Source organism: Lepidochelys kempii, chromosome 9 (genome assembly GCF_965140265.1).
Source record: "Lepidochelys kempii isolate rLepKem1 chromosome 9, rLepKem1.hap2, whole genome shotgun sequence".
NCBI lineage: Eukaryota > Metazoa > Chordata > Testudines > Cheloniidae > Lepidochelys > Lepidochelys kempii.
This window is the reverse complement of record NC_133264.1, coordinates 61,068,876-61,093,011: the sequence shown is the minus strand read 5'-3', so window position 1 is coordinate 61,093,011 and position 24,136 is coordinate 61,068,876. Positions and strand designations below refer to the sequence as shown.

The following is a 24,136-nucleotide window of genomic DNA, read 5'->3' as shown; positions in this document are numbered from 1 at the left end:
CAGAAGGCGGGAAGCTTGTGAGGAGTGGGGAGAAGACTTTGTGCCCGCTAGAGTGTGCTCTCCTCCTGTTTCTGGAGTAGAACCCAACATTCCTGAGTCTCACCATTCTGCTGCTGTCAGCAAGTATCTGTGAAACTCACTGGCAAAGTGCATATTTGTTTTCTTCCCCATCTAGTGGTGGGCCAAATAGAGGATAACAACCTACTATTGCTATCAGTTACTCCATTAGCTCAAGCAGCAAAGGTCTGGGGATGGATTTAAAGCTTCCAACCCTGCTGAAAACCCATGTAGGTGTCAATGTGATGGAACTTATTTTCAGATTGCTTTTTAAAAAAACCTAGGAAATTATACACACAACTGTGTTAAAAGAACATTAAGGTTGCAAAGTCAAGCAGTTGAAAGATAGGAAATGCCACAATTTAGGTCACCTGTGTGTATGCATTATGGTAGTTTTTAATACTATTTTGGGTGCAGGTTCCCTGCCTCATTCAGTGCACAGGATGGATGGATGCTCGCTTCATAGGCAGCTATTCAGTAGTTTTTCTCATTGCTTAGTGAGTGTCCCCTGTCTTTTTTACTGGATGCTATTCAAACTCTGCTTTGGAGATAGAATTACTAATTTTTGTGGGGGCTTTTCTGTTGCACTCATCACTACAGTATCGGAGTGTTTCGCAACCACTGGTTTGACTTCCCCACACCCCATGAAGTGAAGGGGTGGGATTATCCTCATTTTACAGATGTGGCTGAGGCACAGAAAGATTAAGGTCAAAGGTGTCGGCTAATTTTGGGTACCCAATCTGAGACATCTAGGGCCTGATTTTTGCCAAGTATTTAGCACTGCACTTTTTATTGTTACCTCCTTTTGACTGGAGTGGCTAGTCAAACTTTCGGGCCCTGTGGGTTTTTCCCACTAGGAGGGAAAATCTTGTTTATTTACAAAGATTATACATAAAGTCTCATAGATTTATAGACTTGAAGGCTGAAAGGGACCATCATGCTCATCTAGTCTGACCTTGTGCACATCACAGGCCACAGAACCTCACCCACCCACTCCTGTAACAGACCCAGAACCTCTGGCTGAGGTACTGAAGTCCTCAAACCTTTATTTAAAGACTTCAAGTTACAGAGAATCCACCATTTACACTAGTTTAAAGCTGCAAGTGACCCCTGACCCATGCTGCAGAGGAAGATGAAAAGCCCCTGGGATCTCTGCCAAGCTGACCCAGGGGGAATTCCTTCCCAACCCCAAATATGGAAATCAGTTAGACCCTGAGCATGTGGGCAAGACCCACCAGCCAGACACCTGGGAAAGAATTCTCTGTAGTAACACAGAGCCCTCCCCTTGTAGTGTCCATCACTGGCTGTTGGAGATATTTGCTGCTGGCAGTCGCAGATGGGCTACATGCCACTGTAGGTAGTGTAGTGCGACCATTGCCTCCATACACTTATCATGCTCAGTCCTGAAGCCAGTTAGGTTTTTTTTATTCCCCATTGCTCCCCTTGGAAGGCTGTCGCAGAACTTCAGTCCTCTGATGGTTAGAAACCTTGGTCTTATTTCAAGCCTAAACTTGTTGATGACCAGTTTATATCCATTTGTTCTTGTGTCCATATTGGCACTTAACTTCTCTCCCTCCATGGTATTTATTCCTTTGATGTATTTGTAGAGAGCAATCATATCGCCCCTTGGCCTTCTTTTGGTTAGGCTAAACAAGCCAAGCTCTTTGTCTCCTCTCATAAGGTAGGTTCTCTATTCCTCAGATCATCTTGATAGCCCTTTTCTGAACTTGTTCCAGTTTGAATTAATCTTTCTTAATCATAGGATACCAGCACTGCACACACTGTTCCAGATGAGGTCTCACCAGTGCCTTGTATAACGTTACTAACACCTCCTTGTCTTCACTGGAAATACCTCAGCTGATGCATCCTAGGACTGCATTAGCCTTTTTCATGGCCACATCACACTGGCAACTCATAGTCATTCTGTGATCAATCAATGCACCATTTCTTTCTTCTCCTCCTCTGTCCCTTCCAACTGATAAGTCCCCAGTTTGTAGCAAAGAATCTTGTTCTTAGTCCCTAAGTGCATGCCCTTGTACTATTAAATTCCATCCCATTTCTATTACTCCAGTTTTCAAGGTCGTCCAAATCTTCTTGTGTGGTATTCTGGTCCTCCTCTCTATTAGCAACACCTCTCAACTTTGTGTCATCTGCAAATTTTATTAGCACACACCCACTTTTTGTGTGAAGGCCATTAATAAAAATGTTAAATACAATCGATTTGAAGACCAGTCCCTGAGGAACTCCAGTAGTAACCTCCCTCTGGCCTGACAGTTCACCTTTCAGTATGCAGTCTCCCCACTAACCAATTCCTTGTCCACATTTAAATTCTCATATTAATCCCCATCTTCTCCAATTTAACTAATTATTTCCATGTGGAACTGTATCAAATGCCTTACTGAAATCCAGGTGGATTTGATCGGCCTCAGATCCTACCCCATTTACACTGATGTTCACTGTTTGTTATCCAGTCACTGTTAACTTTTTTGGTGCAAATTGAAACAAAAAAGGCATTTAATGCTTAAGCCATTACTGTCTTTCTTTCCTCATTGAGTAATGGACCTACCCTGTCTTGGTCTTCCTCTTGCTTCTCACATATTTGTAAAATGTTTTCTTGTTACCTTTTGTGTCCCTACCTAGTTTTATCTTGTTTTTTGTCTTGGCCTTTCTAATTTTGACCCGACATGCTTTTTTTAATATTCATAATAATTTAATAATTTGACTTAGTTTCTACTTGTATCACTGTTTTTTGGGTTCGAAGATCTCCTGGTTAAGCCAAAGTCATCCCCTACATATTTCCCATCTTTCCTATGCATTGAGATGGTTTGCTCTTGTGCCCTTAATAATGACTCTTTAAAATGAAGCGGATGTTCTCTTGGGGGAAGAAATAGTATGTGATCATGGAATTAAAGACTGTCATAATATGTGGCATACAGGAGGCAAATTAAGGTTGCATGGGAAAGCTTAATTCTGGCATTTCCTATCTTTTGAGTGTTTGACTTTGCAACCTTAATAACATTCTTCTAAAGTTGTGTGTGTGTGTAATTAATAAATATATCCTCCACCTTTATCTGCAACAGCTGTGAGCTGCATACTGTGGGAAGCTAAGAGGATGAAGGGGAGCAGTTGCTGATTTTTGTAACTGAAATAGACATTAGGTTAATGGGGCTGAGTGGGTTATATCTAATACCAGAAACAAATAGCAGTGCACTCTGGGAGCAGGAACAGCAGTGCTCGGTATACTTCCCATAGAGCTGAATACCCCACTAGAAGTGACCTCAGTGCTTCAGGAGCACTCTGCTCAATGGAGGAGCTTTGCTAGCCCCTTTGCCTGGTTCTGTAGGAGGATGGGGTCTCTACCTGGGGACACGCTCAGGCCCACGTATCAACCATGCTCTCTGTCTTTGTGGTAGATGGAGGGGGTCCTCAAACTCTTCAGTTGTGGCATGGGGTGTTGGTCTGGAAAAGGCCAGGTATCTCCACGCTAGAGGCCTTCCTCTTCCAGGGCTGCAGCATGGTGGAGTGTTTCCTGTGCAGAGGAGCAGGGTAGGAAGTGTTCTTCCCACAAGATCCTTCCCCCTGGAGACTTAGCCTGGTACAATCTGGGAGCGCTTTCTGCTGATGGAGGCACAGGAAATGGAAGCCCCTTGCCTTGGGCTTGGGCTAGGGCTTCCCCAGCTGTGCTGGTGGGATGTGTTGGCAGGGCTTGGGTGCCCCGCCTCGCCCCACACTGCAGGTGTGCTGACGTCCTTCTCTTGCTCCCCCAGAGCGCTTTGACCATCACTGCCCCTGGGTTGGGAACTGCGTGGGGAAGAGGAACTACCGCTACTTCTACCTCTTCATCCTCTCGCTCTCACTCCTCACCATCTACATATTCACCTTCAACATCGTCTACGTGGCGCTCAGTGAGTCCTGCCGGTGGGGGGAACAGCATGGGGAGCTGTGCTGTCGGGGTGGGGGTTGGGTCAAGATCAGCACAGAAATCAATAGATTGGAGGAGGCACGAGACCTGTCTTCTTGGACAGCGCTGTACATTAACCTCTCTCATTTGTGTTGCCCAGAGTCCCTGAAGATTGGCTTCCTGAACACGTTGAAAGAGACCCCTGGAACATATCTTTCCCCGCCGCATGGAGCATACCTGCCTTTCCGACCCCTCTGCCCTGGTGGGGGAGGGAGGTGTGTGACTTGTGTGTAGCGTCTCCCCACAGGCTTTCTGGAGGCTTTCTTTTTAATTGGGGGGTGGGAGTGGCTATAGGCTGTGGGGCGATGGGAGAGGAGACGGTCCATGTGTTTAGGGGGAGCAGAGGGGAGCGACACAGAGTGTCATGAAGCAGGGTCAGTGGAAGATAGGTGCTGTGCCATGGGGTTCTGAATCCTTAACCAGCTGCTCACGGTCCTGGAGGTGCTTATCTGTTTCTTCACCCTCTGGTCAGTGGTGGGGTTAACCGGATTCCACACCTTCTTGGTGGCTCTGAACCAGACGACCAACGAAGACGTGAGTGATGTTCCCCACTCTCTCCTATCTGTGTGCTTGCCTCTCCCCAGCTCCTCTTCAGAGCCATCTCCTCCCCGCCCCCCACTTCTCATCAGTTCATCACTGGGTGAATTCCCCTCACACACAGCAAGGCCAAACCCCAGGCACAGGCTGGGGTGGAGGGAGGGCATACATCCAGGGCAGCACACGGGTTCAATGCTGCCACAGGCCCCAGAAATGCAATTTAGGTCAACCTAAGCTTATTCTGAGGCCTCCTTAGGCCTGCTGCTCAAGAATGGGGAGGGCCCAAATCCCCTCTCTTCAGCCCCTGCCCAGCCAGTGGATGCACAAGGAGTCTGGGACCCCACTTTCAGTCCCCAGGGGGCTAGGTTCGTGCTAGGTCTGATGGTCTCCATGTGTCAGCAATGGAAATAACAGGGTCCAAGCCCTGCTCTGAGAGGCAGCCAGAGCCCATGCGGTGTGTAACCATGATGAGGGGCACCTGTGCAGTGCCCCAGTGCATCAGTCAGTGGAGCTGAATGCTCGAGAGCCGTGATCTTGCAGGGAGCTCATACCCAGTGTCTTTGGGGTATTCTCTGCTTGCAGATTAAGGGGGCGTGGACTGGGAAGAACCGGGTGCAGAATCCCTATAGCCATGGGAACATTGTGAAGAACTGCTGTGAAGTGCTGTGTGGGCCGCTGCCCCCCAGGTAAGAGCTGGGGAGCAATTGCAGGCTTGCATGGCACTTGGGGCTGGAGGGGCACTGGGTCACAGATGCAGGTGTCTGTGGCATAAGCCCTTGCCTTGCCAGCCCATTACACAGTGGGGGGCTGTTCAGCCATGCATGGCTTCCTCTGGGGGAAAGGGGAGTGGTGTCTGTACTCAAAACCTGAGGGAGAGGGGGCCTTCTGTATGTGCTTGTAGCGAGGCAAGCTTGTGCTGCCCTTCATCCTTCCTTAGCCAAGGGGCAGCTCCTCTCCCTAGGGGCTTCGGCCTGGCAAGAGACTTTGTCCCGGGGAACTGGCCTTTGCTCCTGGCCTCCCAGCCTTACCTCGAGGTTTCAGGCCTTTGCTCAGGAGTTCGGTGCACTGTCTCACATGGGGCTCTGGTGCTGACCGGGGAGCAGAGGAGCTTCTGTTTCTGTGAGCCATGCAGCCAGAACAGACACGTGCCTGTGGCGTTTGCCGCATTAGTGCCCCTCCCCTGGCAGTCGCCTTGTTCCTGTCCTCGCAGCAGGGATTGCCTTGGGCGAGGCCGGGCTGTGCTCTCAGGCCCTCCCCCGCCACCCCCTCCCCAGGCCTGCCTCGGGTGAGGGAGGGCTGTGCCCTCAGCCTCCCCACTCTGTTCCTTGCAGTGTGCTGGACAGACGGGGCATCTTGCAGCAGGAGGAGAGCGGTGCGCAGGGGGACAGCAGCACGCGGGGGCCCAGCACTCAGGAGCCCGGCGCACTGGAGAAGAGCAGCACTCAGGAGCCCGGTGCTGCTCAGGTGCTCAGTGCGCAGGCAGTGGGCAGCACTCGGGAGGGCAGCAGCAGCCCCACGCGTCAAAGTGCAGTAAGTGACCCTCTTCCCCATGCAGCCAGATGCCCTGTACTCCGCTCCGGCTGGTGATGGTAGCCATAAGCTCCAGCTCTAGTCAGGAGGACAGACAGGGGCTGAGAACAACCTGCAATAGGGAGAGTGAGGCAGTTGTCCTTGGAGTAATGCTAGGTCCTGAGCTGAGGGATCTCCTGGAAGGAGTCTTGCTGCAGAGATGATGCTGGCAAGGGGATGTCCATGAGTGGGGGAGAGCAGGGCAGCTGCAAAGCATCTTCCAAGCAGCTGGGCTCCTTTGCACTCTCTTGTGGCACCCTGAAGGCAGGTGTGGTCAGCTGGGGGCTATCATCCTGGGAATCACCGCCTGCCAGTGTTGGCAGTAGCTGGCCCAGGTCCGGGCGCTCACTGCAGTAGGAGGAAGCCGTGGTGAGTGAGCAGGGGGCCCAGAAGCCTGGGCCCCGGCCTGATTTATCACTCGCTGTGGAGCCCTTTTTCCTCCCCATGTTTCCATCTCTGGGTGAGGGTGTTACGGCAGCACCTGTTTCTGCAGGGCAGCTCTATCTCTTGGAAGCCTGAATAATCCACTTGTTCCCGGTTCCCTGGGCCCCTTTCCCCCTCTCTGATCTGGCTCCTCCACTCGCCCTACAGCAGCACTCGGTGGTGCCAAACCTGAACTGGGAGTGTAACCTCATGAGAGAGAACAGTGGCCGAGGGGGCTGCTGGGCTCGTTGGAAGGAGGGGGGTAGGCAGGGGCAAATAGAGAGTTCCCTCTTCCACTCTTCACCCGGCCCCTCTAACCTTGGCCTGCAGGTGAAGAAAGGCAAGCAGGAGCCTGAAGCCATTGCTGGCCATGGCGGAAGCAGCAGGGAGAGAGAAGAGGTGTTGAAGCTATAGGACAATGTTGGGACAGGAACAAATAGGGATAAATTGTCCTTGAACAAACTGAGTTTAACAAGCAGAGGAAGGAGGCTCTGCAACAGTCTCTCAGTAGGAGCAGTGGGGCAAACAGCCTAGCCTGATAAATCAAATAGGATTACATGACAGGATGGCCTGCAATTGCTGGGACTGAACTGAGTGATGCAGGAGGGCCCTTCCCGTCCCCTGTTCCCATCCCTGCTTGACCTCAATGGGCGGGGTTGTCGAAGGCAGACTGCTATTGCCTGTGGTTTTGGAGGGAAAGACACACTGTGGGTTTGGGAGTGTCTGCTCCATCCCATTACTCTCTCCTCTTCCCAGGTCCCCATGCTGCCGCTGAGCCCTACTGGGATGCCAGAGGAGACTCAACCTTCTGCTGTGGAGCTCCCAGCACAGACCCGGGACGATGGGCCAACTGAGCACTAACCTCTGCTCAAAAGGAGAACATTGTTTGTTCTGTCCAATCAATGCCAGAAGTGATTGCCAGGCGGAGAAGGCCGGCTGGCTGGCAGGCAAGCAGACCACCCCTCACTGAGGGGAGCAGATGGGCTGGCTGGCAGGCAATTCCTCATGGCCATTTTGCTTTAGTCTTTATTCACCTTGATTGTGGACAGGAGTGCGCCTGGCCCAGGTCATTGCCAATGGATTCAAAGAGTGAGCAGAGCATGTCAGTCATTGGTACAGACCTTTACCCTTGCAGCTGGTCTCGGAACAGGCTGAAGTAGGACTTCTCACTCTGCAGTTGGTCCTTAGTGCTAAATGCTAGCCTGGCCATGGCCCTCTCTTTCTGCCCCAGCAGTCATCTCTGACGTCGGCAGCTGCCCTGCAGTGGAGTGGCAGGATTGAGGAATCATGATGGGAAGGTGACTGTGACCATGGCAGTGTTCGTCTCTCTCCCTCCCCCTTCTCCCTCCGTCTCTGGCATTATTTTATTGTGTAAGGTGGTGGGGTGGCCAGGAAATACTGTCTTGGTGCCAACAGGGCCAGAAACACCTGGGCAGGCAATCCACCTGGAGATGGTTTTCTGTAGCTTCCTTCCCAAACTTCCCCATTAGTGACTAGCAGGCATTAGAGGTCCTTGAACAATCATGGAGTGGGCAGCCTCCTTTGCCCTTTGGGGAGTGCACCTTTCACTGCAGGAGTGTCAGGGGAGAGCAATGCCGGGGCAGAGCTCGCTACTCTCTGGACCCTGCACCAGCTGCAGAGCAGTTGCACCAGGGAATCACGAGGGAAGAGCCCTCTTGGGTCATTTGCACTCTGTTCCTGGGGCCAGGGCAGGATTTGTTCCCTAGTGCCTTGTCAACTCTTGTGTTTGCTGCCCCAGGCAGTGGGGCTTCCACCCCTTGGCTGGGGAGGCTGTGCCCCCATTGAAGTAAATGGTGAAAAGCTCTTTCCCTCTCTCTGCCCCGGTTGGCTCTGAACTCCCTTTGTCAGGAGGAGCCTAGGCCTCAATGCAGCATTCCAGGGCCCCCACGTGCTTTTCCACCTGGAGCAGCTCTGGCTGCAAAGGGTTCCGCCAGCTGGGGCAGGGGACAGGCGGGCCTTTCACGGGGGCTGTTGCCTTGGGAGAAGGAACTCTATGGAGTCTGACTCCTTTCTCCTCCTGTCTGCATGAGCGAGGCTCCTGGGGGCTCCCAGTCTCAGCTTGAGGGCTGCTGTGAGGCAGCTTAGCCATCTCCTTTGTGCCATCTTCCCTCCCGTCTGCCACCAAGAGATGTTGGGTGTGGCTAAAAGGAGGAGCCCTTCTGTGGCACCCCCCATGCGTCCCTGGGGGAGGGGTGTCCCCTTCCCGTCTGTCTGTTGTAATTCTCAGTCTCTGCTTAGGGGAAATGCCTGATTCTGCTCAAGAGGGCACTCTTATTCTCTTATTCCGCGCCACTTGTGGTATGTCCTAGGGTGAGACCCTGGCGTGGAGGGAGGGAGGAATTGGGGTCACTGAGGCGTCTGACCTGCTTCCCCCCAAGCTTGAGGCAGGAGCCCCCCCATCTTGACCCACATTTACTGGCCTGTTATTAACTAGTTCTCAGAACGGTCTGTCTCAGCTGGCATTGGAGGTGATCCTAGCATGAGAGACCTGCACTGTGCCCTGTCTCCCAGCACTCCCCGTACAGCAGGTGTATGCTGAGAGTCCTGAAGGGCAGTGCTCTGCAGAATAGAGGGGAGGTTGGAGCTGCCCTACCTCTCTGGCTTGAGGGCAGCACTGTTGAGAACTGGGGGCAGGATCCTTCCTGTTCCTCCCTTGGCTGTGTGGCCTGGCTTCTTGTCCCATTCAGCCTTAAAGCTCCCACTCTATGCTGGCTTGATGCAAGTGGGATGGCCAGGGTAGAAGGCACAGAGGCATTCCCACTTACCCCCCCATCTCTATAGTTGAGCACAGTTCAAAATTGCTGCCTCCCTTAGCTCCAGCTGGAGTGTGTTGTCCCCTTGAGAACTGTCCCCTCTTCCCCTGCTGGGAGAGCACAGAGGAGGAGCCTTGAGTCTGGCTGGCCCCTCTGAGTTCACCCACCCTGTGCCAGGTTCTGGGCTCTCCACATCCCTCCCCACGGAAGCCTTAGTCCTGTGGGTGGGACTTGTCCCGGCTGCATAGGCTCAGCGCTCTGCCACTCCAGTGGTGCTCCACTCCCTGCCCATGCTAGTGCCCCCTGCCTGCTGGGGACTGTGTTGGAGGCTACAGCCAAACTTTTCCACCTGCCCCCAACATGCTACCGACCAAATCTCAAACTTGTTGCAAAAAATGTATTTTTGTTTTTACTAATCTATTTTCTGATGTACTGTGTCAAACTCTGCCTACTGGAGGGGCCCTCTGGTACCTCTTGCACGGTGGCTCCTTGTCTGATCCGTTAAGTTTCTCAATGAAGGAAGTTTTTTTTGTTTTTTGGATTTTTTAAACAAATGAAGGAATCCTAATCAGTTCGAAAGCCTCTGAACTGTGGTCTCTTCCTGTGTATGTCTGTCAACTCTCTTTCCTGAGGCATCCCTTACTCCGGAGAGCCAGAGGGACTGGGCCCTGTTTGTAAAGAACCATATTTTCAGATTTTACTCAGTGTGTTTTAATGTCACTGGGGCAGCTCCGCACCCTTGTGGGGAGCTCTTGGCAATACGTGGCTGAAGGGAAAGTCAACTGGTTGGGTGAGCTTGTGGGGTGGGGATTGAGAATGATCTTGTGCTAGCTGCACACGGTGGGATTGTGGGGGAGAAAATGGAGCAGGTTTAAAAAAAAAAACCTGTTCTGAAGAGAGGAAGAACAAAGGCTCCTGGACCTGCTGTAGAAGTGGGGAGCCCTTTTGCCAAGAAAATCTTGCATGCTGGGGGATAGGAGGGAGGCAGCATCCTCTCCACCTGGGGTCTGTCTTCCAACTGGCTGAAGCACAAGGAAAAATGGCCTTGTACTAACTTCCCCCTGAGAGAGGGGAGATCCCAAGGGTCCCAAGCCCTTTCACTAAGCCTGTGGTGCAGGCAGGAGGCCAACACACAGAGTTGCAAGTTAGAGCATGTTTTATTGGGGTCAAGCACAAGGGAGTGAATTCAACACCCAAACCTACATTACTGCAACAGAAAGGCAGAGATTTTATGGGCACAGGAGTCCTGGAATTCAGGGCTAAGCTTGCCACAGACATGGTGCCAAAGGTGACTCTGCTGTAAGCAGATGTATCTCCCATCAGCATTAGTGGGTGTTGTAGCCTTTTACTCCAGGACTGGAATTGGCCCATTTCCCAGTCACTCAGCATATTCTGTGGGTAACAGCATATGGGTGCAGCTCCAGTGCAAGACTATTTCCTGCCCTTTTAACATAAGCTAACCGAAGAACTCTTGGTGCAGCCACATTGTGCCAAAGCTGGTCCAGCCCTTTTGCCCTGGGACAAGCCCCAATAGAACCCAACCTGCTTGCTGTCTAAAGCTAGGTGGGCTCTTGCTGCTCTTAATGCAGCACCCTCTTGCATCCATCAGCTGCATCCGTAATCGACGTGCCCCAACGCTGCAGTGTTAGTCTGTCAGGGACAGCCCTGAACAGGGGTGTGAGCTCTGTAGGGAACACATGAATTCACATTGGGGGTGCCCCCATTCTCTGTTGCACAGGGGGCTCTTGAGCAGTTGTGGGCCCGGGGACTAAGCACCAAGGATCACTTCAAACAAACCAAGTCAGTATCGGCTTCCTCGGTGCACACGCAGTGTGTGCCTTCCCAAGGCAGCTGTTCCAATGCACAGCGCCCGCTGCAAAGCGAGGACTCTGCCCACACGAAGGCAGAATGGCCACACACTGGGGAATGTTGCGAGCACAATGCAGGGCCTTTCCAACACAAGGTGCTGTCTTTCCTACCAGCTTCCCAAACAAGTCTCTGCTGGCCTGAGCCAGGTTGGCCTCAGTGGGCATGTGTGGCAGGCTGGAGCGATGGCCTGGTCTGTTGCTGTAGTGAGCTGGCCCGCGCCTTTGGCTGGGGGAGCTGCTGCAGCCTGGCCGTATTTCTAATAACTCAATGTCCTGTGACGAGGAATGGCAAAGCCCCTGGAGCCAAACCCTCTGCTTTCTGGCCAAGCTGGTCGCCACATGGCTAGGCTCTGCCTTGCAAGGGACTCGCCCCTTTCTGAGGAATGCCAGCTTGGGAGGCTACAGACTTCGGCTCCCAGCGCTTGCTGAGTCTTGATGGCGAGGATCCTGTGTGGCACCCATCGCCCTGCTCTGCTGTCTGTCCCCCTCCACCACCCTGAGAGTTGCATTAGAAACACAATGGTCTCACTTCTTGTTCAGTTCCCGGTCCCTCACCCTGTTAGCACCAGCTCCTAGGTTACCTGTAGCCTCCCTTGCAAAGAGCCTTTGATGCCAGGGAGCTTCAGCTGAAAGTGGGCATCTCCCATTGCATAGCCTCAGACACCCTCTTGGATAAACTGTGTGGCTTTGCATTGCCCAGGAGCTTCCTGGATCCTTCCCATTCGAAGGGTGTCCTGCTGACTGAGGCCTCGGCCATTTGGTAAGGCCAGGCAGAGGGTGTGAGCAGACCACAGTGGGTGCCAGGCAGAGGGGCAGGAAAACACCTGTTCATGGCTAATGCACAGGCTCTGAGGCTGGAGTTTCTAACGGAGATGCTGGAGGCTGAGCTATTTGCAGAAGCAGATCCTTTGTCTTTGATAGGAGTGCAGAGAGGGGTCCCGTGCAGCTCCCAAAGGGGAGATGTATCCTGGGGTGGGGACCTAGGCAGCTGCCCCATGGAACCATAAAACAGCCCCAGTGTCTTCCCCTGCAGGGCTCACATGAGTGTTCCCAGCATGGGGGTGGTCATCTGTGGTCCAGGAATCTCCCCAGATGTTGGTCAGGGTAGAGTGTGCCCCTGGGGTGTCATGTCCTGTCCTCCCTGCTCTGCAGGCTCAGTCCCTGATGTGGTGTAGTGCTGGGAGGACAGTGCTGGGGCAGGGAGGGGGCAGGCTCAGGAGGACTATTCTAGAGAGAGGGTCTGAAGTTGCTCCTCTGTGCTGTTCAGCTCCATCTCATCCCGGCCACTCTCCAGTGTCTCAGATCCTTCGAAGCAGCCCGAGTCGCGGGGAATGTCCCCTTTGGGGTCTGAGGTGGAAGGTTGCGGCTCCGAGCTCTCTCCTTCCTCAGCCTCACTGGCCGCTGCAGGGGGGAGAGAAGCCAAAGCGTTAGAGGCTAAAGGGCATGGGCTGCTTCCCAGGGAGCTCTGAGCAGGGCCCAGCCTGCCCTTGGCTGGGCCAAGCTGGGGGTGGGAGGGTGAGGCTGCTCCCTGCATGCTTAGGGGCTGTGCAGAGGCATTCTGGGTAATGAGATATGACTTGCTCTAAATCTAGCCAGCTGCACTGGGTGAGGCCCCCTGGCTTATTCTGTCACTTGTGCTGCTTCTCCCCCAGGTGCACAGAGCAGCTTGCAGCTAGGATGTCTCCTGGTGGCTCGCCCTTGCTTGGCACTGGGGTGGCTCCTTGGCAGAGCAGTTGCCATGTGGGATGTAATTTGAACACTGGCTGTGGTAAAATGCAGGGCACTCCTGGCTCTGGCTGCCAGCTGGGGCCCTGTAGGGGAAGTCTGTCCTAGTGGCTAAGAGTCAGTGGATACAGCCCGCCTGCAAACTCCTCTGCTTCCCATGTCCTTGAACGGTGGATGTCTGTGCCAATAGCAGCAGGTGGATTCCAGGGAAGGGCCAGACCTGGCCTGGAGCTTACTGGCTGTTATAGAGCAACTGCCCAGAGGGGAGAGGTCTCTGGGTGCAGGAAGGTAGCAGAGCGGGTGTTTGCCTCTTACCGTCATAGTCCAGCAGCAGGTCAGCAGCTGTGAGCAACTTGGCACGATGCTGGGGGTCCATGATGTTTAGCTCATTCAGGTGGGTCTCCCGCAGCTCCTTGAAGTCATCCAGGGTCTGGTAGCCATTCAGTAGCAAGGTGGAGATGTGCTCCTGGGGACAGAGACAATCAACCTCACACAACAGCTAAGCCTGTAGAGCGTATATCCTTGGAGACACTCATCTAGCCTTTGTATCCCTCAGCTGAGAGCTTCACCCTGGGCAGACTTGGACTACAGAATCTCAACTTTCATTTAAAAACCCTGTTCCTAGCACATGAGGTTGCAAAAATCCCTGTGCAAAGAGGAACAGTGTGACCACTGCAGTGAGATCTGCCAGCTGGGTATTGAATGGCCCTCTTACTCCAAGGGCCAATGCTAGTCTTATCATGGCCTTTAACCCTTGTCAGTATTAACTATTTTGTTGTCAATTTGATTAACAGGAACAGATGTAGGTTCCAAGGCCAGAGGGGCCCACTGTGATTGTCATAAACATACAGCTAAGGGTAGCATAAAATCCCTCCTTTACCTGAAAGGGGGTAAGAAGCTCAAATCACCTGGTTGGCACCTGACCAAAAGGACCAATAAGAAAAGAAGATACTTTCAAATCTGGGGGGGGGGCGAGGTTTTGTTTGTGCTCTCTTTGTTGTTCCCCCTCGGAACAAAGAGAGAGACCAAGCAGGTAACCCAGCTCCTACTGAAATGATACATCTAAAATTACAGAAATTGTAAGTAATAGCAAGGAAATCTTTTGTTTTAGCTTGTGAATTTTTCCTATGCTAAGAGGGAGGTTTATTCCTGTTCTTGTAACTTTGAAGTTGAGCCTAGAGGGGAATCCTCTGTGTTTTAAATCTTTTTATTATCCTGTAAAATTACTTTCCATCCTGATTTTACAGAGGTGCTTCTTTTACTTTTTTCTTTATAATAAAGTTCTTCTTTTAAGAACCTGATTGGTTTTTAGTGTCCTAAAAACCCAAGGGTCTGGTCTGTGCTCACTTTGTTAACCTATTGGTTGGTATATTATTCTCAAGCCTCCCCAGGAAAGGGGGTGAAGGGGCTCGGGGGGATATTTTGGGGAAATAGGAACTCCAAGTGGCCCTTTTCCTGACTCTTTGTCTAAATCACTTGGTGGTGGCAGCAATATCGTCCAAGGACAAGGAAAGGATTTGTGCCTTGGGGAAGTTTTTAACCTAAGCTGGTAGAATTAAGCTTAGGGGGTCTTTCATGTGGGTCCCCACGTCTGTACCCCAGAGTTCAGAGTGGGGAGGGAACCCTGACAGTGATCATCTAGTCTGTCTTCCTGTACAGCACAGACCAGAGAACTGCCCCAGAATAATTCCTAGGGCAGATCTTTTAGAAAAACATCCAGTCTTGATTTAAAAATGGTCAATGATGGAGAATCCACCATGACCCTTGCTACATTGTTCCAATGGTTAATTACTCTCACAGTTAAAATTTACAACTTATTTCTAGCTTGAATTTGTTTAGCTTCAACTTCCAGCCATTGGATCATTTTAGACCTTTCTCTGTAAGACTGAAGAGCCCATTATTAAAGATTTGTTCCCCATGTAGATACTCAGACTGGGATCAAGTTACTCCTTAACCGTCTCTTTGTTAAGCTAAACAGATGGAGCTCTCTGAATCTGTGACTCTAAGGCAGGTTTTCTAAGCTTTTAGGGTATGTCTACACTGCAATAAAATACCCCATGGCACTGAATCCCAGAGCCCGGCTCAATTGATTCGGGTGCACAGGGCTAAAAATAGCAGAGTAGACTTGGGAGGTGAAGAGGCATCTACATTCCTCTTTTTAGCCCCACAGCCCCAGTCAATTGGCCGGGCTCTGAGACGTGGTGCCATGGGTCTTTTAGCACAGTGTAGCTATATCCTTAGTCATTCTTGTGGCTCTTCTCTAAACCTTCTCCAGTTTTCCAACATCCTTCCTGAACTGAGGACACTAAAACTGCACACAGGATTCTAGCAGCGGTCGCACTAGTGCCAAATACAGAGGAAAAATCACCTCTCTGCTCCTACTTGAGATTCCCTGTTCATACATCCCAAGATCACATTCGCTCCTTTGGCCACAGCATCATCATGGGAGCTTGTGTTTAGCTGATTAGCTGCCACAACTCCAAATCTCCTTCAGAATTCATGCTTCCCAGGCCAGAGTCCCCCATCCGGTAAATATGGCCAACACACTCTGTTCCCAGATGAATATAACACGTATTGTTTGCTTGTGCGCAGTTTACCAAGCAATTCAGGTCACTCTGAATCAGTGACCCTTCCTCTTCATTATTTACTACTACCCCTATTTTTGTGTCATCTGCAAACTTTTTCAGTGATTTTTATACTTTTTTTCCATGTCATTGATAAAAAGGTCAGATAGGAAACACACCTGCTCAATGACGATTCCCTGTTTACAGTTACATTTTGAGGCCTATCAGTTAGACAATTTTTAATCCATTTAATGTGTGCCATGTTAATTTGATGATATTCTAGGGCTTTTTTTAAATAAAAATGTGTGGTACCAAGTCAAATCCCTTACAGAAGTCTATTACATCAACACTACAAGTTTGTTGATCAAGATAATAATCTCATCAAAAAAAGATATCAAGTTAGTTTGACAGGATCTATTTTCCATAAAGCCATGTTGATTTGCATTACCCTACTTTAAATTTCTATTAATCAAGTCCTGTATCAGCCACTCCATTATCTTGGTGGGATCGATGTCAGGCTGACAGGCCTATAATTACCCAGGTCATTCCATTTTCCCTTTTTAAAAATTGGAACATTAGCTTTCTTCCAGTCTTCTAGAACTTTCCCAGTGCTCTAAGACTTATTACAATCAACATTAACATCCAGTGAGCTCCGCAGCCAGTTATTTTAAAACTCTTGGATGCAAGTTATCTGTACGTGCTGATTTAAAAATGTCTGACTTTAATAGCTTCTATTTAATATCCTCCAGAGATACTACTGAAATGGAAAGAGTGCTATTGTCATAATATGATGAGACTATATCATTATTTTTCCTTAGATAATGAAACCTTTTGCCTTTTATACATTATTATTGATAATTCTACCATTTCCCTCTAGTATGGACCAATACTATTATCGGGATTCTTTTTGTTCCTAATGTATTTGAAAAATTCCTTATTGTCCTTAATTCTGAAGGCAATTGAGTTCACCTTGTGTCCCTTTGCTTCCCTTATCAGTTTTCTACAACACGTAACTTCTTATTTAAATTCATTTCCATCAACTTCCCCTTTCTTCCATTAGTTATATATTATAGATCAAGCTGATGTGTTTATTCCACAATCCCAACTGCCTCCCATTCTTTCTCAGGTGCCAGAATTTCCAGCTGTCTCTGCCTGGCTACCCAAACCTCCAGCTACCTCCTAGCAGTTTCTACTGCATTGTTACTCACTATCAATATAATTGCTGGTGGCAGCTTTAGAGCTGAAAATGTGGGGGCAGGTGAAAATTGAATTTAATCTAAAAACTAAATAAACTACTTAATCAGTTAATGCAGAGATGAGGCTGCCTAGTGTCCCCCGCAGTATATCAAGAATGGTTAAATTGAAACCTCTATAAACCAGCAAATGAAGAGTTAAGGTAACACAAACTTAAACCTCTGAAAATCAGGAAATACAAAGTTAAAGGTACACCGCCCCCCATCCCAGGCCACCTTAACTCTGCCCCCTGGAGCTGGCAATATCCACTGGGGAGGGTTTAGTAATGGGGCATGTGTGATGATAATAATGAGGAACAAATGATTAAGCAGACGTGCCATAGTTTGTGTTGTGGTCTATAGATAAGAACTGCAGCATTCTGACGCCTTGCACTGCAGCTTCATTCCCCGTGTTCGCTGTGGCTGCACTGAATGGTGCAGGGATCCTATGGAGCAGGTTGGCAGAGCTGTCACTGGTATGAGAGATGAACGAGGCTGGGGCTGGTGTCAGTACCGCTGCTTGAGCCCTGCCTCCCTCCCTGGGCGGGGCTGGCATACCCGCTTGCCCACCCTGTTCCTGCGCACCCCGCTTTTGCCAAAAAAAGTCAGGGTGGCCGGGACAGGGCTTAAAAAAAGAGACTGTCCCAGCCAAAACAGGACGTAATCTCCATGCTGGATTTTAGCACTGAGAGGGAAGAAAACAAAGTAAGAAGGGATACAGCCGTGGGTAGGAGAATGGCCATAAGGAGGAAGGGCAGTGTGGATACCAGTCTAGTAGGTGATACTGGTGATAGAATGTCTGTGTGTAAATCGAGTGAAGAATGTGAGCGAGGCCAAACAGCAAAATGAAGATGTTTGTACCCCAGTGCGAGGAGCCTCGGTAACAAAATGGAGGAACTCGAGCTACTGGTGCAGGAAGTGAAACCAGGTATTCTAGGGAGAACAGAAGCATGGTGGAGTAGTCGTCATGACTGGAGTTCAGGTGTGGAAGGGGATGTGCTGTTTAGGAAAGACAGAAATGAAGGCAAAGGTGGCGGAGTAGCACTGTATATCAATGATGAGGTAGACTGTAAAGAAATAAGAGGCGATGGAATGGATAAGACCGAGTCCGTCTGGGCAAAAATCACAATGGGGAAGAAAACTACTAGAGCCTCCCCTGGGATAGTGCTTGGGGTGAGCTGTAGACCACCGGGATCTGATTTGGGTATGGATAGAGCCCTCTTTAATGTGTTTAATGAAGTAAATACTAATGGGAACTGCGTGATCATGGGAGACTTTAACTTCCCAGATATAAACTGGAGGACAAGTGCTAGTAATAATAATAGGGCTCAGATTTTCCTAGATGCAATAGCTGATGGATTCCTTCATCAAGTAGTTGCTGAACGGACTAGAGAGGATGCCATTTGAGATTTGGTTTTGGTGAATAGTGAGGACCTCATAGAAGAAATAGTTGTAGGTGACAACCTTGGTTCAAGTGATCATGAGCTAATTCAGTTCAAACTGAACGGAAGGATTAACAAAAATAAATCGGCGACTAGAGTTTTTGATTTCAAAAGGGCTGACTTTCAAAAAGTAAGGAAATTAATTAGGGAAGTGGATTGGACTGAAGAACTTATGGATCTAAAGGCAGAGGAGGCCTGGGATTACTTCAAGTCAAAGCTGCAGAAGCTATCGGAAGCCTGCATCCCAAGAAAGGGGAAAAATCTCATAGGCAGGAGTTGTAGACCAAGCTGGCTGAGCAAGCATCTCAGAGAGGTGATTAAGAAAAAGCAGAAAGCCTACAGGGAGTGGAAGATGGGAGGAATCAGCAAGGAAAGCTACCTTATTGAGGTCAGAACATGCAGGGGTAAAGTGAGAAAGGCTAAAAGTCAAGTAGAATTGGACCTTGCAAAGGGAATTAAAACCAATAGTAAAAGGTTCTACAGCCATATAAATAAGAAGAAAACAAAGAAAGAAGAAGTGGGACCACTAAACACTGAGGATGGAGTGGAGGTTAAGGATAATCTCGGCATGGCCCAATATCTAAACAAATACTTTGCCTCAGTCTTTAATGAGGATCTTAGGGATAATAGTAGCATGACAAATAGGAATGAGGATATGGAGGTAGATATTACCATATCTGAGGTAGAAGCGAAACTCTAACAGCTTAATGGGACTAAATCGGGGGGCCCAGATAATCTTCATCCAAGAATATTAAAGGAATTGGCACATGAAATTGCAAGCCCATTAGCAAGAATTTTTAATGAATCTGTAAACTCAGGGGTTGTACTGTATGACTAGAGAATTGCTAACATAGTTCCTATTTTTAAGAAAGGGGGAAAAAAGTGATCCGGGTAACTACAGGCCTGTTAGTTTGACATCTGTAGTATGCAAGGTCTTGGAAAAAAATTTGAAGGAAAAAGTAGTTAAGGACATTGAGGTCAATGATAAATGGGACAAAATATAACATGGTTTTACAAAAGGTAGATATTGTGCCAAACCAACCTGATCTCCTTTGAGAAGGTAACAGAATTTTTAGACAAAGGAAAGGCAGTGGATCTAACTTACCTAGATTTCAGTAAGGCGTTTGATATGGTGCCACATGGGGAATTAGTTAAATTGGAAAGATGGGGATCAATATGAAAATTGAAAGGTGGATAAGGAATTGGTTAAAGGGGAGACTACAGCGGGTCATACTGAAAGATGAACTGTCAGGCGGGAGGGAGGTTACCAGTGGAGTTCCTCAGGGATCGGTTTTGGGACCAATCTTATTTAATCTTTTTATTACTGACCTCAGCACAAAAAGTGGGAGCATGCTAATAAAGTTTGCGGATGATACAGAGCTGGGAGGTATTGCCAATTTAGAGAAGGACCGGGATATCCTACAAAAGGATCTGGATGACCTTGTAAACTGGAGTAATAGTAATAGGATGAAATTTAATAGTGAGAAGTGTAAGGTTATGCATTTAGGGATTAATAACAAGAATTTTAGTTCTAAGCTGGGGACGCATCAATTAGAAGTAATGGAGGAGGAGAAGGACCTTGGAGTATTGGTTGACCACAGGATGACTATGAGCCGCCAATATGATATGGCCGTGAAAAAAGCTAATGCGGTCTTGGGATGCATCAGGCAAGGTATTTCCAGTAGAGATAAAGAGGTTTTAGTACCATTATACAAGGCACTGGTGAGACCTCACCTGGAATACTGTGTGCAGTTCTGGTCTCCCATGTTTAAGAAGGATGAATTCAAACTGGAACAGGTACAGAGAAGGGCTACTAGGATGATCCGAGGAATGGAAAACTTGTCTTATGAAAGGAGACTCAAGGATCTTGGCTTGTTTAGCCTAACCAAAGAAGGCTGAGGGGAGATATGATTGCTCTCTATAAATATATCAGAGGGATAAATACCAGAGAAGGAGAGGAATTATTTAAGCTCCGTACCAATGTGGACACAAGAACAAATGGATATAAACCGGCCATCAGGAAGTTTAGACTTGAAATTAGAGGAAGGTTTCTAACCATCAGAGGAGTGAAGTTCTGGAATAGCCTTCCAAGGGAAGCAGTGGGGGCAAAAGACCTATCTGGCTTCAAGATTAAACTCTATAAGTTTATGGAGGAGATGGTATGATGGAATAACATGATTTTGGCAATTAATTGATCTTTAACTATTCATGGTAAATAGGCCCAATGGCCTGTGATGGGATGTTAGATGGGGTGGGATCTGAGTTACTACAGAGAATTCTTTCCTGGGTATCTGGCTGGTGAATCTTGCCCACATGCTCAGGGTTCAGCTGATTGCCATATTTGGGGTCAGGAAGGAATTTTCCTCCAGGGCAGATTGGAAGAGGCCCTGGGGGTTTTTCGCCTTCCTCTGTAGCATGGGGCATGGGTCACTTGCTGGAGGATTCTCTGCACCTTAAAGTCTTTAAACCATGATTTGAGGACTTCAATAGCTCAGACATAGGTGAGAGGTTTATTGCAGGAGTGGGTGGGAGAGATTCTGTGGCCTGCATTATGCAGGAGGTCAGACTAGATGATCATAACGGTTCCTTCTGACCTTAATATCTATGAGTCTGTCTATGAGTATGGTCACCCTACCGCTGGTGTCTGTCTGTGCAGGTCGCCTGTCCTCCCCTTCCCCAGAGCCCGTGGCCAGGCTCTCACCTCCAGGTTTATGCGCTCCAGCAGCTCGTGTAAGGTCTTGGGCTTGGGCCGCTTGCTCTTGCTCTGCCCCCGGCTTTTGCGAGCTGGCATTGGCTCTTCGGGGATGATGTCCACGTAGATGAACTTGAAGGAGCCCACTCTGTTGTTTAGCACCCCCGTCCAGGTACCCACGGGGGGCTTCTCTATGATCCCGATGATGTCCCCTTTCTGGGCCAGACACAAAGAGGAATCCCTTTGAGAATCTCTACCCCTGGCAGGTGGGACAGGGCTGCGCTTGTCCCACCTGCGCTGTTGTTGCTGGGTCTGTGCCCACGGGCTCCCCTAGCAGTGGCACTGGTAGGAGCTGGGTGGGGCCTGGCCCCCCACAGGACAGCTGATGTGCTGCGGGGGACAGCCAGGCAAAGGCACTGGCATTTGTTCCCTGGAGCCCGTCTGTAGCCATTCCCATGGTTGGGGGTGGGTGTCGTCCTCTCTCGTACCCCTGCAGTGAGGAAGGCGAGGGCTGGGGCTGCCTTTGCCAAGCTTTTTTGCCCCACATTTTCCCTACTGGCACCCGCTGGGTCAGCTCCTCTAGTGCTGGTTGGGGCTCAGCCAGGTGCTGGCGTTTTAGTACCCTACCAGCCAGCTGCTCAGGGGGGTGGGAGCGCCAGGGGAGACCTGAGGAGCTAAGCCAGTGGGAGCACACAGCAGAGACTGAAGCAGAAGAGCCTTGCTGAGGCCCAGTATCTGTGGGTGGGAGGTGGCTCTAAGCCTCCTCTCTGCCTTTGGGAGTGAGAGGCTGGTTTGGGGCTGCTTGCCCTGATGCCAAGGCTGCAGTGTTCCCAAGAGTCCATTCAGCACCCTGGACTAGACTGGCCTAGGAACTGGGAGCCCCTGGTTCAATTCCCTGATCTGCCATAGAGGCCCTGTGTGACCTTGGACAGGCCCATTAGCCTCTCTGGGCTTTGATCCCCCCATGTACACTGGGGCTATGGCCCTGCTGCCTGGAGGGTGGGAGGAGAAACCCATGAGGCCTAAACCCATGATGCTCAGGTGCTGTGATGAAGGGGGGCAGAGTAAGGTGTGCCCCTGACCCAGCCCCTCCCCCCTTATTCTGGGCACTGGGAGGACGGGGAGAGGCTAGGGTAATTTCAGCAGCTCTGTGTGCCTGGGGAGCCAGCTGTTCTCTGACTCCGTTGTGCTGCAGGATTGATATAGCGGGGCCTGGCTGCAGGGCACAGGGCTGGGTGCTGGGGCTGCTGGCCCCAGTCTACAAGGCTGAGCTTTCTATAGCCTGTTAGCCAGTGGGGGTGGCTGGTGGGGCTCTGGGCTGGTGGGGGCAGCAGAGCCAGCACCAGAGCCAGCCTCCCAGCAGTGGAGTTCTGCTCTGCCCAGGGAGCTGCCAGGAGGGGCCTGCCACGGGGCACAGCCTGGGCTTGTGCCTTTGTGATGGCTACAGTGGGCCTGGGGGGTGATCCTGCTTGCTGCAATGCAGGCCCCAGTGAGGCTGGAGAGGGCTCTCCTAGCAGCTGGGCCTGTCCAGCCCCTGAGCCATGGGGTGTCTATGCACTGGGCCAGGCCCCGGAGAGCAGCTGAGCCGGGAAGGGGGTGTTAGTCCCAGTTCACGCCGCCTGGCGCCTTGTGGCATGACCTACACCTGTGCAGCATGGGAGTCATGTCTCGCGGGAATGACACACGAAGCACTGCCAAAGGAGTCTTGGGCCCTTCCTGTACTCTGTTTCCATTTGCACCAGGAGAATGGGCAGCTATGGTAAAGGCCCAGCCCCCACCCACTCAGCTGAGCTGCCAGCAAAGCCAGCAGCTCATCCAGCTGAGCCGGGGCAGAGCTGAGGCCAAGTGCGTGTGGACCCGGTGGTGTGTGTTCAGTAATAGATCGTTCTCTCTGCACCCGCCTTCCTCCTGCCCCAGCCGGTCGGGCCTTACTCACCCGCAGCTTCAACGAGTCCCTGTCGTAGGGGCTGGGTGTGAAGTCGGTATGGACCCGGGCTCTCCCGCAGAAAGGGCCACTGTAGGGCAGGCTGGGCTCCTCCAGCCTCATGCTGTCGCGGTTGCTGCCTGTGGTGCAGGGGCTGGTGCAGCCCAATTCACTTCCTGCAGCAGGGGCAAGATGTCAGCCTCTCCTGCTGTGCCAGCCAGGCCAGGGGTTTTGCTTCCCTTTCCTGAGAGCTGGCCCCACCCAAGGGCAGCCTGTGACTAGGTAAGTGACTGTGCCTCTGTCCTTTGCACTGGGCTGAGGAGTTTGTTTCCGCTGCGCCTGCCACAACCCTCCAGCTGCCAACGAGCAAGAGCCCCAGTGACACGTGTGAGATCCGCACCTAACACAGGCTCAGGGGTGCCCCTCCCCCACGGTGGGCAGAGCTGGTTCCCCCTGCTCCGCAAGGGACCGTCACCGCCGGGGCACTGCTGCTGCCTGTTCTCTGCACTGTGAAGGAACACGCAGCTACTTCTCGCCACACCGGGTCAGGAGGCAGGACGAGGCTGCTGAGGGCCTGAGGTGAGGTTCTGCTGCCCGACATCTCCCCCACAACCCCATGAACAGTGTGTAGGGCACGGAGGGTTGCCAACTTTCTAATCACACAAAACCGAACACCCTGCCCCTTCTCTGAAGCCCCGCCCCTTCTCCGAGGCCCCACCCCCCGCTAGCTCCATCCCCCTCCTTCCGTCGCTCGCTCTTCCCCACCCTCACTCACTTTCACCAGGCTGGGGTAGGGGGTTGAGGTGCAGGATGGGGTAAGGGCTTTGAGCTGGGGGTGGGCTCTGGGGTGGGGCTAGGGATGAAGGGTTTGGGGTGGGGGAGGGGGCTCCAGGCTGGGGCAGGGGGTTGGGGTGGGGGTGAGGGCTTTGCCTGGAGGTGGGGCCGGGGATGAGGGGTTTGGGGTGTGGGAGGGGGCTCCAGGCTGGGCCAGGGGTTTGGAATGCGGAGGAGGGTGAGGGCTCCAGCTGGGGATGTGGGCTCTGGGGTGGGGTGGGGTGGGGGATGAGGGGTTTGGAGTGTGGGAGGGGACTCTGGGCTGGGGCAGGGGGTTGGGGTACAGGAAGGGATGCGGGATCCCGGCAGCGCTTACTGCGGCTCTGAGGAAATGCTCACCAGGTCCCTGCAGCCTCTAGGCGCATGGGCAGCCAGACTGCTTTGCCTTCGCTCCTGCAGGCGCCATCCCCCACAGCTCCAACTGGAGCCACAAGAGTCCCTTTTCAACCAGACGTTCTGGTTGAAACCAGACACCTGGCAACCCAAAGGGCATGTACACGCGCTGCATTTACAAACCCCTGCCACCAAGTCTGT

At 51.1% G+C, this 24,136-nt stretch overlaps 2 protein-coding genes across 6 annotated transcripts in view; one reads left to right on the top strand and one right to left on the bottom strand.

Annotated features, from left to right (window-relative positions):
- Positions 1-9,900, top strand: part of ZDHHC9 (zDHHC palmitoyltransferase 9) — a 39,147-nt gene extending 29,247 nt beyond the window's left edge. For 4 of the 5 annotated variants that reach the window (XM_073360630.1, XM_073360631.1, XM_073360632.1 and 1 more), the window contains 6 exons: positions 3,825-3,962; positions 4,119-4,167; positions 4,450-4,552; positions 5,138-5,241; positions 5,887-6,085; positions 7,304-9,900. In XM_073360630.1, coding sequence (XP_073216731.1) covers positions 3,825-3,962; positions 4,119-4,167; positions 4,450-4,552; positions 5,138-5,241; positions 5,887-6,085; positions 7,304-7,408 — 698 coding nt within the window. In that variant the 3' untranslated portion in view covers positions 7,409-9,900. The remainder of the gene's footprint in view (positions 1-3,824; positions 3,963-4,118; positions 4,168-4,449; positions 4,553-5,137; positions 5,242-5,886; positions 6,086-7,303) is intronic. The other variant, XM_073360634.1, reaches the window with a different exon arrangement.
- Positions 9,901-10,459: 559 nt separating this feature from the next.
- Positions 10,460-24,136, bottom strand: part of SASH3 (SAM and SH3 domain containing 3) — a 29,747-nt gene continuing 16,070 nt past the window's right edge. The window contains exons 5-8 of the mRNA XM_073360635.1: positions 22,781-22,944; positions 20,854-21,060; positions 13,230-13,380; positions 10,460-12,590 (exon numbers count right to left, since the gene is read on the bottom strand). Coding sequence (XP_073216736.1) covers positions 12,412-12,590; positions 13,230-13,380; positions 20,854-21,060; positions 22,781-22,944 — 701 coding nt within the window. The 3' untranslated portion in view covers positions 10,460-12,411. The remainder of the gene's footprint in view (positions 12,591-13,229; positions 13,381-20,853; positions 21,061-22,780; positions 22,945-24,136) is intronic.